This window comes from Emydura macquarii, unplaced genomic scaffold (assembly GCF_026122565.2).
Source record: "Emydura macquarii macquarii isolate MOO-44397 ecotype Brisbane River unplaced genomic scaffold, CSIRO-AGI_Emac_v2 contig_3305, whole genome shotgun sequence".
Taxonomy (NCBI): Eukaryota; Metazoa; Chordata; order Testudines; family Chelidae; genus Emydura; species Emydura macquarii.
In genome coordinates this window covers 719,664-739,721 of record NW_027133442.1, presented here as the reverse complement: position 1 = coordinate 739,721, position 20,058 = coordinate 719,664, and the positions used below count along the sequence as shown (strand labels likewise).

The 20,058-nt window shown below is 39.6% G+C and overlaps 1 protein-coding gene across 1 annotated transcript in view; it reads right to left on the bottom strand.

Moving 5' to 3' along the window:
• Positions 1–20,058, bottom strand: part of CFAP61 (cilia and flagella associated protein 61) — a 224,539-nt gene that overhangs the window by 52,506 nt on the left and 151,975 nt on the right. Inside the window, exons 22-23 of the mRNA XM_067532819.1 lie at positions 7,114–7,406; positions 1,300–1,627 (exon numbers count right to left, since the gene is read on the bottom strand). Of these exons, the coding sequence (XP_067388920.1) occupies positions 1,300–1,627; positions 7,114–7,406 (621 nt within the window). The remainder of the gene's footprint in view (positions 1–1,299; positions 1,628–7,113; positions 7,407–20,058) is intronic.

The following is a 20,058-nucleotide window of genomic DNA, read 5'->3' as shown; positions in this document are numbered from 1 at the left end:
TGTTGGTTTCAGTTTTGCTCCAGAACAACAAAGCTACCATAACTGCGGACAATTATGTTTCTATCTGCTCCCTCTGTGTCTTTCTCTGTCTCTGCTGAGTCCAAATATAACATATATCAGGCATACTACATGTGCAAATAATTGCACTTGCAATTACCCCATTTGTATACACCACTGAGTTTTTTTTGGGCCCAAAGGCTCGCACACATTAGACGAAATCATGCCTGTGCATAGGGCTAATACAGGGTCTGTGAACCAGTTAACTCAGACTTGAGTGCTAGTGCTGGATCTCTGTGTAGAGGTGAATTTCACACAGTTAGTGTGACTCATCCTACTACAAAGGATTTTGAAAGTTTGGTCTCCAAAATGTCAGATGCCCAATTTGGTTCGAATGAACTTTATTTTGAAAATCTCACAAGACCAAGCTTTTTTTTTTTTAAACAAAATTTCTGTTACTTCCTGGATTTGGCTGGATGAGAAATAATATGAGAATAGAATTTCTTGTCATATTTTGATACTTCTGTTTTGGGACTAAACCAGGAAGTGCAGAGACACACTAAAATTTAACCTTCTACGTATTACTAGGGATCATTTACCATGGGATTTTGGCATCAAAACTGATTGCTTTGGGGCAAAGATTTGAGAGAAAGTTGTTATTTTATTGAACTTGTTGGCTCAGTCCCTAATAAAAACAAGGATAAATCACAGATATAAAGAAACTGAGCTTTTTCATATGGGCTTGTTGCTAAGAATTACATCATTGATATGAAATTCTCAGAAAACTCAGTCAGTCAAAGATGTAAACTGCAAGGTTGGGAGAGGCAAATCTGAAAGGTTCTAAGTACTGTAGGCTAAAAACTAGTATGTGTTGTTACAAGTTCATTATAAATGGTCTTATTTGCTGCCCTACATGTTCTGATCAAATAGTGTTGAGCTAAACAAACTTTTATTATCAAGAAGTGATTCTAAAGATAGAGGTGAAGAATTAACAGTAAACAAATGGAACAGAGAACAAGTTTGATGGTAGTAGCAAAGTGTGAGGACATGGAGTCTTCCTTCACTAACATGGCTAACTATAAATAGAGTAACATTAAACCTACTGCGAGTACCCATCTGCTCATGTGTCCAGCATAAAATTTACTATAGATCAATAATTTGTTATTTAATATTTACTTATATACAACATTCCAACAATCACTGATATAAATTCATACCAGTCCATGACATTTTGTGCTACAGAAGAAAGTACTAAAGAAAACATAGAAGTGTAACATAATGAAAAATGTGTTTTTGACATACCTTGAATTTTACATCCCTTGTATATAGGGATGAGTCTATCCATATCTTCTGGTGGCTCGGAAACTGGCTCAAGAGTTGGATCAAAGAGATTCAGCATAGCTGCAGCAAGCTGGAAACCGATCTCTTTTGAACTGAAATTGCTGTGTGTCCATTCATTTGCATAATATATATTGGAGAATTTGGTTAAAGGACCTGCCGCTCTGATAGTAACGTCGTTAGTATGGAAGTTGGTATCAATCACAAGTCTTCCATCATAAACAAGACAAGCATCATTAATTGCCTTGAAGGTTTCATAATCCACTCCCTTGTTGGAAAAGTTAAAGAATGCCTAAAAAGATATAAGTGTAGGTCATAACACTAGTCATTAGTCTAATGTAATAAATGAGGTTCTGCGACTGATTATGAAATTTATTTTACAAACTACAGCACAAAATACAATATGATTTTGAATACTCTGATGTGGGCTATTGACCAAATTTTGAGATTAATTAAAATTAAAAGGACCCAAAGAGCTCATTAAGCTATCAGTATTCAGAATTTCCTACTTTCTGGTTAACTAGATATACTGTATTTTAATAACTATATATTATTTAGTGCTTTAAATATCCTGAATTTAAGTATATATTTTACCTGTATCATTATAAGTATATAATAAAGAATGCAAGGCTTTACAAAACTCTTTTCCCCTCCCCTCAAATATATAACCAATTTGAAAAAGTCTATTGGAAAATAACAGAATTTCATGGCTTAGAAAGTCTTACACATATTTTTTGTACGCTGAAGCTATAATATTTATGAGAAATCAAAACGACCATGTTTGTCAGATTAGTTTTTATACTCTGTAGATATAATGATACTTTATTTTTCAACTAACAAATGTTTGGGGTAATTTCAAACATTTATTAGTATGCAAAGACAAACGAATGATAAAATATAAACTAGTCAAGTAAAAGATTTTTCCATCAGAATTATGAGATGCTAGCTTTCTATTTATGTTTTCTTGATCTTGTGATCTTTCTTCAGCAAGATCTGCATCACTTTCTAACTTAACACCATTTATTTTTATTATTTACAACACAAAAACAAAAGGGACATTCAATAAAATAAAAATTTAGTAAATTAAAAATTGATAAAAGGAAACATTTTCACACAATATCTAGTTAGACTGTGGAACTCATTGCCACTGGAAGTAATTGAGGCCAAGAATTTAAAAAGATTGATAAAGGTATTAGAAATGTATATGCATAGCAAGAATATCTGGATTTATTATAATTAATTATAATAATGAAAATTTTGGAAGTGCTATGAAACCTCATGCTTCAGGACTTAAATAAATCTCCACAAATTAGGGATCAAGATGAGACCAATGAGGGGAGTCAGATTATCCCACATCTGCCAACTGTTAGGTTCTTGCTCCTTCCTCTGAAGCATCTGTTGCCAGCCACTTGGCATCCTATTCATATTACAGCTATCATCTGAATATAGCAGTCACAAGTTCAATATATGTTTGGAGCTGTGAGCTTTTGTTTAAAAAAAAAAAAAAAGACTGGTTACTACTTCTTGTTCCTCAAGAGTGTCACTTCCGCATATTCATACTTGTGGAATATAACACCCCTTGTGTCAAACTGCGGGATTTTTCTAGTCTGTAATCCTATTAAGCCAATTGCCCCCCCGGGTCCTCCACAGAATTCCAATGGTATAAAAGGGGGTGTGTATGGTCCCATCTGACCTTCAGTTCATTGCCTAATTTTGGAATTCTTTATCTGAGAACTGTGAAGATAAGGGGAGGGTGAGCAGGTAGTATGACTATGCAGAGACAGCACTCTCAAGGAATAAGGTGCAGGTAAGCGACCTTTCTTTCCTCTCAGAGTTGCCTCTGCATATGCCCACTTGTGGGAAATTAACAAGCAGTTCAGCTCCCTAGGAAGATGGGCTGAGGAGTTCTAGCCGAACAAGGACTATAAAACTGCCAAAACTAGCATCAGGTGTTTTTGCCAGTCCAAGAGCATATTGGAAGTGGCCACAATTTCACACTCCCATATCAGACTTCAGTGAGGGACATCCCCCCCACCTGCCAAATATATACATTTAGAGCTTCAAGCAAGAACTTTGCAAATTCTACAAAAAAAAAAGGAGAGCTGCAATAGATGCTATCTTCAAATTCATTGAATACTTTTGATATATCTGGGTGAATGAACACTTGGCATGTCTTACTAGGGGTATAAAAGAGCGTTGGGGAAACACAGACAGATTATACACCCGTTCAAGGTAGAAATGGAGATGACTTGAGACTGAAAATGGGGATTTGAGAGCACCAACTGTCACATTCACATATGGATTATAGTTTACAGAGGACTGGTCAGGTTGTTTGTGTCTCACTAAGTGTGGGCAGTAGCTATGGCTATGAGAAAAGTCTTTTCTTCAGGTGTGTGGTATGAGCTATATTCTGAAAAGTAGCAGAGCAGAAGGCCCAAGAATTTTGAGACACAAGACTCCCACCCAAATCAAATGAGACAGTGGCAAAAGAGGACATCCCTCTGGCAGGTAAGTGTATACATCCACCTTGTGGTACTCACAACGCAAGCATCTTGCTGCTACAAAGAAATCTGGATTAATTTGGAGCAGCCATGAAGGTAAAGCCGCTACCTCAAGTATCCCCAGTGGTATATGGAGCAATCCTACCAAAATCTAGGATATTGCCAAGCGAGTAGAAGCTGAAATCACAACCCATGCAGCCTGGATGAACTCAGATCACAATTCTGAATGTTTGAAGTGTAATATATGGCAATGTTAAATGGAGTTTGTTTGATCAAAAAATCCTGCTTTTTTTATTTAAAAAAACCCCCAAACCAAACACTAGACTTCGGAAAAATGCTCTCATCAATCATGTCAGCAATCTAGATGTCAGGGTATTAACCCAAGAAGATTCAGGACCACATGGAAATTTGGAGCAGGCCTTAAATGCAGACATATTATAAGTAGGCTTCCAAGGATTAGATTTTTTTTTAAATCAGTAAATGTTGCTGTCATTTCATCACACACACACAAACCGACAAAAAAAAAAAATTCCATCAGTCATCAGATTTACAGATAGGCAAACTACGAAACATTTTGCTTGAGAACTTATTAGAGTTTTCATCAGTACCGGGGCTTTTGGTGGCACAGCTGCTTTTGGTGCCAAGGTTTCTGACAGTGCCGAGGCTTTCGATGCCGAAGATCTCGTCAGTGCCAAAGTCTTTGTGTCCGACAATTTTGACGGTGTCAAGCTTTTTGACAGTGCAGATGTTGGTGCCTATGTTTTCTTTGGGATCAGAAATGTCATTGGACCCAGAGCTGGAACAGGAGGCTGCACTTGAGCAGCACAAGTAGAGGGTGATGCTGGTGTTTGTAGATCGGCACTAGCACATCCCTCAGATCTTCCGCTAGAGACTGAGGGGACAAGTGTTTTCTCACCGTTGTGACCCCTATCAGAAGCTGTTGAAACCATGGACTTAGGTGGGATGGCATTCTGGAGGCTCGAGCCTCAGACACTGAAGAGCGGGTGGTTCTTTTCATACTCTCAGCCCGGTCAGATGATGTCTTTCTCTTGGTTGGGTGTGAGGCAAGAGGGTTGGTGGAAGATCTTGCCAACCGTGCGGGTCTCTCGGGGGAGGACTGAGAGCCTGGGTCTGATGCTTGGTGAAGGGACTTTTCCATTAGGATGAGCTTTAGTTTAATGTCCCTGTCCTTTCTCACCCTTGACTTGAGGCTGAGGCAGTGGGAGCACTTGTGGAGAGTCTGTCCCTCTCCCAGGCAGCATATACAACGTGCATGACAGTCCATTAATGAAAAGGCGGTCCTGCATGATAGGCACCTCTTAAACCCGGGGGAGTTGGGCATAGGGTTGAGCAATTAGCCTCCCTATAGGGAAGGTAAGGTGAAATAAAATGCTACTCTAAACTAACAACTATATAGAAGAAGTATAGTAGTTGAGAGAAAAAAAGTTTTTTGGTTTTTTTTTTTTGGTTTTTTAGGAGGAAAAGGATGGAGAGAAAGAAAGAAGAGGAGGAGAAGAGAAGAAACAAGATCTAGTTATCTAATTTAAAGGTAAGTAACGAAGTTTCTGAAGAGAAAAAAGGGGCTCTGCTAAAGTTCCACTCCAGACCGTGGGCGGAGGAGAAGGAACTGAAGGTGGCCGGACTGCACAGCGCTATTTATATTACCCGCACGATGCACGAGACAGGGAAGGTGCGCATGTGCGGTCTGCCAGGCACTTTTATTGAAGATCTCTGATTCCAGACGCAAAGGCGCTGCTGCACCCACAGTGGAGCACCCATGGAGATATCACTCGAAGAAGAAATTAGACTTACCAGCTGTGTGATATCTATGCAGAGAGGGGGCAAGTAAATTGTACATTCCAGTATGTTGCCTGCTAACATGCAGGACACTCTACAAGCCACTCTGTCCACTGGCTGGGAAAGCAGGAGGTTGAAATGAGACTCTTCTCTGGAGCAGGCTCTTCTCCCCAGTATCTGGGCCTCTCTCACCCTGAAAACTGACTCTCTCACCTGACTCTGAGTGCAGAGTAGAGTCTCACCAAACAGGGATGGGGTAGGGCCAGGAGAAGAGGAGAAACAGTCCCTGACATCAGCAGCAACTACAGGAGTACTCTTCCCTGCCCCCATCTTCGGGGTCAGAAAAGCAGAGAGCTGGGAAGTGACCATGACAGGGAACAGGCTCACTGCAGGGGGTGAGACTGGGGGAGACAAAGATGTTGGAGGGGCAAATAGAAAGGGAGAGACAAAAGAATGGGTGAGAGGGGTGAATGATGGAACAATAGGGGTACTTTGAAGGGAGGAAAGGGGAGAGAATGAGTGAGTGTAGGGGAGATAGAGAGGAAATGAGGGTTTTGATGGCAGAGCAGACTAAGGGTTCTGTGTGGGTGGGAGGGGAGAAGGATAGGTTTAAGGGAAGAGGGATGGCTGGGGTAAAGGAGAGGGAAGGAAGAACTAAGTGTTTATAAGGAGGAGGAGGAGGAGAAATTGGAAAATTGATAGGAGGAGAAAGGAAGGGTGAGAGGGAATGTTTGGGGACATGAAAGGGTTTATAGACTGTAGGGATTGAGAATTGGGAGGGAACTTTACTGCTGGGAGCCTCATGGGAGAACCTCCACTCAAACTTACTACACGAATGGGGAATGCATGCAAAGCAGACATGTCAATATGGTCATGTGGGTGCCTGCAAGCGCATATCCTGAAACTTTTACTCACACAAGCAATCCTTACTCATACAACTAAGCCATGAGTAATTCTTAAAGGACTGGTCCAAATACTGCAGTGCTGATATTGTATTTTAATTGCAGTTCTTAACTTAGAGGGCTGATACATTTTTCCTCCTGGTAAAGAAAAATCTATTTAAAATAGTTAGAATAAGGGTAGATTAAATTTTATGCCTATCAATATTAACACTGCGATCTTACAATTTGACTTGAATTCGGTTTCCTAATCAGATTTGGATCATTATAAGTAGGAGTACCGTAGGTATTTAAACATTAGAAGTATTTTAAGAATGATTTTGAAAAAATAATTAAAACTCCCTGTCATTCAACAGTGAATAGCAATTTGTATGTCCTTTGATTTAAACACTTTTTAAATCCAAATCTCTTTGGAAATCTAAAATGGTTTTATTTAGATTTAAAAAAATTCCCTCAGATTAATAAATGAATGTCAACTCTTCCAGATACATTGAAATCTAGATAAAACCACCAGGGATTAGCTTGGTTTGATTATCTTTGTCTTCAGGCTGGACAAAAAGAAATACAATGCATATACTTACTGAACATTGCAGTTTAATTGGTCTTGTATTAGTCGTGAAAGAAGCACACGTTATAGGATCTGGTTGGTCACCTTCATTCCACTGTGCCAGTATACTGTCATAATAGACACACACATCATTCTCTGACAATGCTTCTTTAACAGCTTTCTCAATCGCATTGTTGTTAAGGCAAGTCACATTTGAGCTAAGTGGAGGCTGCACAAGGTGTATGCGAGAACCATGAATTCCAAGAGACAGGAGGGTTTGTGCTGTGCAGTAAATGTCAATGGTATTCCCATAGACAATGACATTCCCTAGGGGAAAAAAGAAAAAAAAAATCAAAGACACACAATAACAATTCTATCAGTGTAACTCAGATGACGATGATACAGAATTGCTCTCTTTGACCTCTTATTGCTCTGATGCCATGAAGCAAACAATGTTACCTAGCAACAGTAACTAAGACAATTTAGTGAAGAATTTGTGCAAAACATCCCATAAAGTAGGCAAGTACTTAATGCAGACGTATGACATTAATTATGACCCCAGAACTTGAAACTATGTTGATTGAAAACCTCTAAAATAAAAATCTTGTATCTTGCCCTTCCTTCTCCCTCTGTTACTTTCTCCATTTATTATTTATTATTATTTATTAAAGATACCAGATCAAAATCGCAACATACATATTTTCTCGACAAAATGTAGAAACATCATGTTAACATGTTATTTTGTAAAGGTTTCAAAATTATATAGAAATGCTTCTGGATTGTCCCTTCTTGCAAAAAGAGCAGCAGGAGTGGACATCTGGGGTAGAAATCATCATGAGGAATCCTTCACAGAGATTTCCTCTCATTGTCCCATCAGTGGGAGAGAGGTAGAGGCCTCTCCCTTGTGGGAAAGGATGGGTGGCCCACCTCCAACCCTGGCAGATCTCTGGGGATCTGCACGAGGCCTGGGCCACCATAGAGAGGTCCTGTGTCTCTGTACCAGCTCTGGCTTCTGGTGCCTATCTCTCTGCCAGCTCTCTGGCAGCACAGATCCATTTGAGCCATGCTAACAGAGGGAACCAATGGGCTGCAGAGGACTTCAGAAGCCCCAGAACAGCAATATGGAGAGAAGATACTATAGCCTGAGGCTGTAATTTTTTCAGGTAGGGTCCATAGGGCTGGAAGGAGAAGGATGTGCATATCCCAACTTGTCCAGTCTCCACCTCTTCCCTCAGAGTGAGGATTCTGGACACGACAGTGGGGAAGAGGGAGAATGGTGTGGCAGATGTGTCCTGAGTCCTTCCTTCACACACAGACCTGGCCCATGGTTTGCTGTTCAACAAAAATGTACAGGGAAAAATGTAATTAAAAGGAAAGTAAAGGAAATTTAAAAGGAATTAAAAGTATTGAAACAGTGCAGCCATTCCAACAAGGCAGAGGTTTTCAACCTTTTTTCATTTGAAAACCCCTACAAAATTTCAAATAGAGGTACAGACCCCTTTGGACATATTAGATAAAGTGTGGACCCCTCCATGGGTCCACGGACCACAGGTTGAAAACCACTTCAATAAGGGATTACATTTGAAATATGTTAGAGAGGATGGCATTGGCTATATTAGGTTGAATAGTTGTGAGAGTAGAGTTTGGCCCCATAACTGTATTCTCTATGCACAGTTGGCTTGATCTTCCTTTCTGGTAGGATTTATTTTTTCTGCATTTCAGTGCATTGGTGAGGGGTGCTCTGTTTTTGCACGGTGCACCGTGCTCATGTGAGGAGATGAGTGAAAGACTGGAATAGACAAAGTCTCTCCTGTACAGCTACCTTATACATTCATCTTGACATTGACATTTAGATGTCACTGCAACAAGAGAATCCCTACAACCTAAATCTTACTATTCCATAGATTCAAATGTTTTTACTAGAAGCATGTATTGCTGACACTTGCACCGTGCTATAGTGGACGCTAAGAAGGAGTTTCTAGACAAAGCCCTTGTTCCAAAGAATGTTGATGTCAAAATGGCTAACAGATTAAGGAAGCACTTTTGATACTAATGTTATTTTACATTGTTTACATCAGTTTCTTGCAGATGCTAAACAAACATATTTTGTCATAGTTCTTTGAGAATATAAAAGTATTCCACCACCAATACAGATTCTCATGAGTGGTGGGAAACATTTTTTGTTGATCACATGACTGACTACTGGAAAGGAACAATTTTATTTGCAATTCTGGGATTGTGACAGTCGGTGGGAAGAGACCTCGTTACCTTTCTAAGTATAACAGAATATTTACATGCCCACTATAGATAATGGGAAATTTTACTCCCATTTGTATATTGTAAAATACCCATGTCAAGCCATGATAATCTTTTTATTTTCTCGTCTTTTTTTGCCAGGTCACCTATTTGTGCTCCTGAAACAGCAATGTTGTGCTAGTGTAAAAGACCCAGAATGGGAACTTAAAAAGTGAGACTGAACCATCTTTTCCAGTCTCCAAGCTAAGTGCAATGGAAAAAGAAAATAAACAGCATCAACGATGAAATGTGAGTTTTGACATTTTTATTTTTAATAATCTAGAGTGTTATTAGTAACGCAGGCAAAGAACATGGGTGTGTTTATTCTAACAGTGTCTCACATTTCATTTAGAAATTTTTTACTTTGTGGGGAGCTGAAGAGGATGCAGTGGCTAGGAAACGAGAGTGAGCAATGCTTACTGAAGACCAATCCAGCAAAATTTTCACTCTAAGGCTTACAAATCTGAGAATCAGAGGAAAGATGAATCAGAGGAAAGATGAGCTACTGTAATATATATTGGTATTTCTATATATGCAAGATCAGAATTCAGCACTGGGTTTCTCAAGAAAAATTAAAAATCTGTTTTATATAGTAACATTAAATGCAAATACATTTGATTAAGGCAAACATTGTTCCTTTACTGACCTCTGTTAAATCAACAATTTATGGTTTCTGCTTATTACAATATTAGTGAATTTAGATTACAGTGATGGTACTGTAGGAACTACACATATTCATTATAGACTAAAATTATGCCCATTAGACAGACAGACAGTAATTCTTCAAGATGTTTTTATTATTTAACTGCATGAAAATGCATCTGTGAGTAAACACAATACTATTCAGTGGAAAAACAGGAATAATAAATAAAGACCATTAGTGTACTTTATCATTTAATATTACATGCCCACGTTCCACTGCAGAGCATTCCCATCATTTCCTATACGTGGAAACACAAGATTTCTATGACCCCAGCATGACCTAAATCCTTTCAGCTTTCAAAAATAAAAGACACATCAACATTAGATAAAGCAACAGGAGCTCTGCTTGGTGATTCATGCACTGGAATTTTAATGCTGCAGCATTTCTACAAACATGTTTTTAATAAGGTAGTAAACTGTCTTTACCTAAAGAGGAAAATAATTGATCCATTTTGGGTCATTAGAGAAATTTTGTTCTTTACTTTACTCCCATCCCACTTTTTTATTTCCATGGAAAGTGGAGAGGTAATAGCAGATTAATTTCAATTAGTATAAATTAGAGTTATAATAGGTTACAGTGCATTAGGCTACTGGATTTTATCACAGAAAGGATGTTTATTTATTTTACATGCATCTGACGGAGTGGGTTGCAGCCCACAAAAACTTATGCCCAAAGAAATTTGTTAAGTCTTTAAGGTGCTACAGGACTCTCGTGGTTTTTACGTACTTTACAGTAACAGTGGTTCTTCGAGATGTTCTGCATATGTGGATCCTACTTATGGTGTCTGCTCCCTAGCACAGGAGTTTGGAACATTTTCACTAGTTGTGTCCAACAGGTATTGCACATGTGCCATGTGTACCCTCACACATCCCCTATTGAGGGCATAAAGGGGCAGAGACCCCGCCTGCCTCTCAGCTCCTTCCAATGGCCTTAGGCAGTGAACAACACTGTGTCCCTTCTGTACTTTGTAATTAATTTGTTTATAGTGAGTTGTAGTTGTTAGTGTTTACTGCCGTTGGCAGTAAGAAAGAAGAGGAAAGAGCAGATTGGAAGAGGGGTTATGACAGAGCCTAGATCTCCTGGCTTCATGTCACGCCCCTTCTAAGGGGGGATTTATCGCTCTGACAGACATCCTAGACACGTATCTCTACTGTTTGGGTGAAGAACATAGCATGCCACTGAAATCTTGTTTACACAATGGGCTAATGTGTTGAACAGGGATGTGATTTCTAAGTGTGCCAATGTGTTGCACATTAATTGGTCCATACTCACTAAAGATTCCCTCATGCACTTTAAGGTAGTACTCTTTTCAATTAGCCTATGTTAAAGCACACCAACAGGGTCTACATGGACCAAAAAGACTTCTTCGCTCCTGGTTCATCCTTTCAGCGTGCTAGTCACTAGACACATGACATCAAGCTCAGGAGCAATAAAGAAACAGAAAGATACTCTACAAAAATCCATCTGAGCAGTCAGGTATCCCTGCTGTATGAGGCCTGAGAAATGTAGACTCCAAGTTGGCTTTCAACACCAAGCTTATTCCCATTGCCAGGTAAGAGGAGGGGCTCCTCAAAGAAGCCATTGCTACCAGCACAGGAAAAAGTGGGAAAGAAGTCTCAGTGCTGCACCATAATAAAGAGTCAGCACACAGATCTTCTTCATCAATAATGAGGGCTGTAGGGCATAGATGCACAAAGATACATTTATTATATTGCACCATAGCACCAGGTTTATTGGCACTGTCCCCCTTTGCTCCAGAGCAGTCAGCATGATCTACTCTGGTTTCTTCTTTGTCGGCATCCTCATTATTAATAAAATCCTGCCTGGCACCAGTGGTCCCAGCCTCTGAAGATTCTTCAACACAAAGGAAGATAGCAACAGCACCCTCAGCACAGATGTTTCTTCCAAACAATTTCTCAGCATGGAGAGGTTTTTTTGTGTCCTCAACAGATTACAAGGTTACTCCAGAGCCTGAGTCACCAATTGTGGAGGTTTCCTCAATTTTGGTACCAGCTAAATCACTTCTGCAGGAAGAAACAAGGGTTCCTGTGGTGAACATTTCTCTGAGCCAACATGGCAGTACAATTAAAGATGTGAGCCCACTCAAATCCTACAATCCTCTGTTATGGCTCCATTGTTAGATTTTTCTTCTGATTCCTCCTCAAACTCCGACAAGAGTCCCATACCAGAGTGGAAGGCATATTGTAAAAGAAAGAAAGGGAGGGAGGGAAGAACCAACTTTCACTATGCTCCTTGGCTTCCCCTGAATTGGTGAAATGTTTTTTCCTATATGGTCCATAACCATGGCCATATTGACCCTCATGGCCACAATATCCACAATTTCAAGGACAAATTCTCCTGCAATATTTGGGGTCTACATGTAGGTCACCTGCTGCAAATTCTTGTGAATCTTGTTCTCATCAAGTTCAAGAGACAGAGGAACAATAAGAGTCTACTGATGAGGAAATACCTATTCATCAGAAAGATCCTTCCGATTCTCCATTGTTCTTCTTCCTTGCCTGATCTAGCCATTTCATATGTTGTACCAGTATCGATTTTTCATTGATTCATAAGTTCCAAGGCTAGAAGGGACCATTGTAATCATCTAGTCTGATCTCCTGTATACCACAGGCCATAGGACTTGCCCAATTAAATTCCTAGAGGACATCTTTCAGAAAAACATCCAATCTTGAATTATAAATTGCTATTGATGGAGAATCCACCATGACCCTTGGTAAATGGTTCCAAAGGTTAATTACACTCTGTTAAAAATCTACACCTTATTTCCAGTCTGAATTTGTCTAGCTTCAACTTCCAGTCATTGTTATACCTTTTTCTGCTAGGCTGAAGACCCCATTATCAAATACTTGCTCCCCATATAGGTACTCAGAGACTGTAATCAAGTCTTCCCTTAACCTTCTCTTTGTTAAACTAAATAGATTGAACTCCATAATTCTATCACTATATGGCATGTTTTTAACTCTTCAGTCATTCTTGTGGTCCTTCTCTGAATACTCTCTATAATTTATCACCATCCTTCTTGAACTGTGGACACCAAAACTGGACACAGTATTCCAGCAGCAGTTACACCAGTACCAAATACAGAGGTAAAATTACCTCTTTGCTCCTCCTCAAGATTCCCATTTATGTATCCATGAGTAACATGGGACTCCTGGGAGTCCATGGCAGCTCATGTTCAGCTGATTATCCACCTCAACCCCCCAATTTTTTTCAGATTCACAGTTTCCCAAGGTTTAGTCCCCCATCCTGTAAGTATGGCCAACATTCTTGATCCTAGATGTATACACTTACTTTTAGCCATATTAAAACATATATTGTTTGTTTGTGCCCATCTTACCAAGCGATCCAGATGGCTCTGTGTCAGTAAATTGTCCTCTTCATCACTTACCACTCCCACAATTTTTGTGTTTTCTGCAAACTTTATCAGGGATAATTTTATGTTTTCTTCCAAGTCACTGATAAAGATGTTAAATAGTGGAGGGCAAACAACTGAACCCCTGAGGGACGCCAATGGAAACACACCTGCTCAATGATGGTTCCCCATTTATAATTACATTGAGACCCATCAGTTAGCCAGATTTTAATCCATTTAATATATCCCATGTTAAATTTATATTGTTCTAGTTTTTTAATTAAAATTCAAACACTTTACAAAAGTGTAAATATGTTACATCAACCTTATTACCTTTACCAACCAAACTTGTCATCTCATCAAAAATATATCAACCCTATTGCCTTAACCAACCAAACTTGTCATCTCATCAAAAATATGGTCCAGTAATCTCCACAGCCAACTCTTGATTGAAAAATTGAAAAATCTTGGGTGCAAGTTATGTGGACTTGCTGATTTAAAAACGTCTGACTTTAGCAGGTGCTGTTTAGCATCCTCCTGAGATACTAGTGGAATGCCTTTTCTCCATTATTACTGATAATGTAACCATTTCCATCTAGTAATAGATGATTTAAAAACCTTTCAGGAATTATTGAAATGCATGATGAAAACAGCGGAAATTCCATTGGAGACAGTTCAGAAAAAGCTTATAAGCGGTTTGATATTTTACAGCCAACATCCCAAAGCAGAGTTGCACTATTTATTAATGAAGGGATATGGGATCTGATGAAAGAACTTTGACTAACCTGATTGATTTCAGCTACCCTACCTCGATTTCAGCTACTTTAAAGCATGCTGATCGTAGATATCAAGTACCATCAGAAAATTTCAATTATTTTTATACTCATCTGGCTCCATCTTCCTTGGCTGTTGCTGCTGCCAATGAGTAGTTAACACACAGGGAAATCAACTCCCAAGGAGAAAGAACCCAAGAGCCTGGATCTACTCATTGACCTGTTTACAGATCAGGATAGCTAACTATCAGGCCATGCTATCCATCTAAATATGATTATCTACTATGGGATAGACTGTCAGATTTTAAGGACAGGGTCAGAATTTAGAGATAAGTTGAAATCAATCAGTGAAGAAGGCCAGGTGATTTCTAAATCTTCACTTCAAGCTGCATTAGATGCTGCTGTTTCTGGTGTTTGTTTATTGGTTATAGGTATCATGGTTTTCTGCATCAGGTTTACTGATGTGCAGACAAGCATTGAAGAGTTACCATTTGATGATCAGAATCTATTTAGTACTAAGACTGACAAGTCTCTTCATTCATTAAAAGATTTGAGATCCATTCTCAGATCACTAGGTTTATATACTTCTATGTTTAAGAAGAAATAATTTAATCTTAAATTGTCATGCTTTAGACAGAGGAACACTCAATCTTCTTTGTCCTACCAACAGAGATCTTCTGAACAATCCAGAAAGAGATCAAGATATCAAAGACATAGTCCGTTCCACTACTCTCTTCTGTAATTGCAGTCAGGTTAGATATAGAGGCATCAGATTTGATGCAACAGTCAAAGGTCTTGAACAAATCTACACGGATCTATACTCTTTAGTCCCACCTTTTGGTTCTTGCCTATCTTATTTTCAGGAGGCTTGGGTGGCAATCACCACAGATCAATGGGCCCTTCAGGCCATCAAGGATAATTATGCCATTCGTTTTCAATCTCTGATGCCTGCTCACACCCGTTCCTGGTCCCTTTTCTGGACCATTCTCACAAGAATGCCAAGTGTCAAGAGACAGATGATCTAATTGATCTAGGAGCAACAGAGCTGGTGCCTCAAGAGTATGCCAGGAAGGGTTTCTATTCTCCTTATTTCCTCATACTGAAAAAGAAAGGTTTGTGTCTGATGCTAGATTTCAGAATCTCAACATATAGTAACTCTCACTTCAGTTATTCCCACTCTAGATCTCATGGAGGGGTGGTTTTAGCCCAGGTTGTGAACCCTCAGTGGCAGAAAATCTTTCTGGAGCATGGGTGCAGTGATGTAAACTGTCTACAATCCACTTCTGGAGTTGGTTGCTGCAGCCCATAAGGTGAGTCGGACTAGCCGAGGAGTGAGTAGAGCTAGACCAACCAGGAGATGTATTGACTTAGTGCATCTTCCAGATAGCCTCCTCTAGTAAGTCTTCTGAAGTTTAAAGCTGCCTTTCCTTTCCTGAAGTGGAGAGAGAACCCAGGGAGGACAGCAGTATCCCCATCATGTCCCCATGCTTATCTGGTGAATTCTTCCTGGATGCCACTTCATCCAAAGGGGCATAGGATGCAATTCGAAGTGGGCCCCATCATTCTACAATTAAAATCAGTGGCAAAATAACCATTGATTTCAGCTAGAGTGAGATTGGATTCAGTGTTTAGTAGATTGAAGAACAGTACTTTAACCCATAACTGTTAATATAATCCTACAGCCAACAATCAGAGGTATCTGCTAGGATAGGTTATGCCTTGAACAACTAACTTCAATTATCAGATAAAATTTCATCCTATCATTCCAAAAAGGTTCACTCTCTAAAGTTCAATGACTAATATTTCTTACTATTTACTAGAAGTGGAATTTAACTGTGTCACATAAATATTTCAAGCAACTGACATTTTTTTAATTTGGTGCTTGGAGGTGGGGGAATGAAAGAGCATCTTCATTGCTTTTTTCAAAACCTAGCTTACTCCTTAACTTTAAGCCAATAAGACCCAGTAGTCAATTGGACATATGCACGTGCTTAAGCACTTTCCTAAATCAGGGCCTAGACAAGAAATTGTCTCAAACTCATTCTGATGGCTACCTGTGCTCTTTCACTGCTCAACTTTTAGGGGCTCTGCTACTTTGTCTGATGTTGGCAGATGACCAATATTTTGTTGTAGTAGCTCATACGGTATAGAACTTATTCCCTCTGGAATCCACCTTTGCCCATTACTCTTCCTTTAAAAATAAATGGCCAAGGAAATTCCTTTTGCAAAATGTTTTCAGTTGATTGTAAATTAGGATGTTTTAAGGTATATTTATTTTATTATTGTGAATTCTATTAACGGTTAATAAAGCACCCTGATCACTTAGAAAGAGCAATATTTTGATAGGACAAAAGTTAGGTCTTCTTTATTTGAGTTTCAGGCACTATCTCACTAAATTACTGGAGTTGTTAAGTGAAGTTAAGTTCACAGCCTAATATTTAGATCCATATTCATCCAGTAATTGAGGTGACTGGGCCCATAGTAGAGGACTGTGTTGATGGCTTATTTTCCACAAGGGGACCTTGACTCCGGATTTCATTCTCTCCTTGATCCAAAATAGACCCAATTTGTTGATCTTCAGGACACATTGCAAAAGCCATCTATTTTCCCTGGTGTTTTCTTAGTTGTTGTGGAGGATGATGGGCTTTAAGGTATGATGAGGGATTGATTTCCTCTGTTGTCCTGATTACAAAGGTTAATTTGTATTATGGAGTAGGGATGACTTTCTCCATTTGTTTTGGTGTGTTTAATAAAATAATTGGATCTTTTAACTGATGCTCAGGTGCAAAGAGCTGTCACGGGTAAATACTCTTTGTAACTGCTAACTGAAATATATTTTTTGTTATTACTGGAATCTCTTTTAAGACCCAACAATAAATCATGGGAGTGGATGCAGACCCAGTTAAAGCTACCAGTTGCTAAAGTAATTAATAGAACTTGTCAGTTGAGAGACACAACACACTACCTATTTGATATGGTCTCGTTACCATACATATATTTAGCCTCACAACACCTCTTTGAAATAGCAAGTATTATCCCCATTTTACAGATGGGCAACTGAGGCACAGAGAGACTAATTGAATTGCACAGTTACATAGCAAAGCTAGGAAGTGAACCTGGGATGCACAAGTTGCTGGCTAGAATCCTAGACTTTCGGCTCTTTCCTTTCCTACTACACTGAACAGTACTGCATCAAACATCCACAACTAATAGTGACTACAGGAGTAAGTTTGATAACAAGGTGTGTGGGGGAGGTTGGGTTGAGGGGGACAAAGTTAAGGCTGTGGTATATGGTCTGAAGTTGTGGTAATTGCAAGGTATGTGATTGTGAGAAGAGGAGGAGAAGTTATTATTAGATGGCTTAACTTTTCATTTCCTTGCTTTTGTGGGTTTCTCAGGTATGTTATGTGTGCTGGAATAACAACTGCATAAGAACAAAGCTTTTAGTACATTAGTTACTATTATAATTGTGACTAAATACTAAAGTGAGGTTCTGCACTAAAAAGTTTGATATTTATTGCATCTCCCTGGGCTCCATATCAAATGTGCTGAGTCTGCAAGTACAAAGATGTTTCTCTCCCGACAAACTGCCAGTCCTGCAAACTCAAAATGGATCTGAGAGTCAAGATGGGTTTTTTCATCACCAGTAATAGAGGAATGGAAGGGCCAAATTAGGCCGTCTTATAAACCTATATAACCTCACTGCAGACCCTCTATTAGGGTGAATTAGCAGGGCTGGCAGTTCACACAAATATCTTGTTACTTGTGAATTAAGCATATTTGATATGGAAACTAGAGCGACACAATGAACATAGAACTCCACAATGGCATTTTTTACAAAGCTACCCGTTAGGGTAGAAGTATCTTTAAAGCAGATTGGAACTTGATAATAATCTTCTATTGAGTTCCTATAATCATAGAATCATAGAGTTGGAAGGGACCTCAGGAGGTCATCCAGTCCAACCCCCTACTCAAAGCAGGACTAACCTCAGCTAAATAATCCCAGCGAGGGTTTTGTCAAACCACAGCTTAAAAACCTCTAAAGATGACAATTCTACGACCTCGCTAGGTAACCCATTCCAGTGCTTCACCACCCTCCTAATGAAAAATTTTTTCCTAATGTCCAACCTAGATCTCCCCCACTGCAATTTGAGACTGTTGCTCCTTGTTCTGTCATCTGCCACCACTGAGAACAGCCAAGCTCCATCCTCCCTGGAACCCCCTTTCAGGTAGTTAAAGGCTGCTATCAAATCTCCCCTCATTCTTCTCTTCTGCAGACTAAACAAGCCTAGTTCCCTCAGCCTCTCCTCATAAGTCTTGTGCTCCAGCCCTCTAATCATTTTTGCTGCCCTCCGCTGGACTCTCTCCAACTTGTCCATATCCTTTTTGTAGTGGGGGGCCCAAAACTGGACACAATACTCCAAATGCAGCCTCACCAATGCCTAATAGAGGGGAATAATCACTTCCCGCGATCTGCTGGCAATGCTCCTACTAATGCAGCCCAATATGCTATTAGCCTTCTTGGCAACCAGGGCACACTGCTGACTCATATCCAACTTCTTATCCACTGTAACCCCCAGGTCCTTTTCTGCAGAACTGCTGCCTAGCTCATCGGTCCCCAGTCTGTAGCTGTGTATGGGATTCTTCCATCCAGGACTCTGCACTTGTCCTTGTTGAACCTCATCAGATTTCTTTTGGCCCAATCCTCCAGTCAATGTCAATATTATGGATGGTATCATTTTGTGAATAAGACTTGCCCCCCAACAGTAACAGGTTCAGAGATAGAGGATTATTGGACAGACTTTCAAGGGTATTTAGGCACCTAAAGATACAGATAGGTGCCTAGTATGATTTTCTCAAAAGACTTAGGAGTCTAGCTCCCATTAATTTAATGTGTGTTGGTGTCTGACATGCTTAGGAACTTTTGAAAGTCCCATTAGGTACATATCTGCATTTTCAGGCACCTAAAGGCTTTTCAAAATCTGGCCCCCCATGACCTCATATACTCTAAGAAAAATTATTTATTTTGCTCAATTTAGCAATCCAAGAGTTCAAAAGATAAGAAGCAATTTTCTCAATGAACCAAGCATGGAATTTATTTGAAAACAAAACATTTTGTTATATTTGGTTAGTAATCATAATCACTGCCAAAGCAACCTACTGTGAAGTCAGAAACTGAAGATCTGGGGCCCAATCCTTTCAAGTCCGGAGTCCCTCCAACTCCCGTTTTTAGTTATAGGAATGAGCCCTGGGATTTTAAGTGAGGAACAAACATCATCTGGGTTAGATCCTCATCTATTTTAAATTGGCATAGTATTGACTTCAGTGGAGCTACAATGATTTACACCTGATGAGAAGCAATGAAGCATCTGTCTGGTACAGTAGGCTGGAAACCACAAAAGGAACCCCATTAGATGAAGTTCATGGATAGTTAATATATGAGTAATACAATGAACTAGTTAGAAAGAAGTATGAAAAAAACCTGGGATTAGGTGACTGCATCATATAATTTGTATAATGTCACCCTTCTGCCAGTTGGAGTCGGCAGCAGCAAGGGCCAGGTTCAATATCTAGGGGTTCCTTTTAACAATACACCACAAAAGCAGCTCAAGCCTCCACCTGATAATCTGGGACAATTCCACACCACTCCTTCGGAGCCACTAGGGGCAATACTTCCCCTCTCACAAGCACAGAGACTAAGTGTAGAAAAGAGACTTTAATAAAAAGGGAGAAGTAACCCAGCATTAAGGTGGGAAAATGACACAAAAAGGATTCACACATACCAAAATCATGAACAAAACACCCACCCCATAGTACATTGAGCAGTTTCCTTTT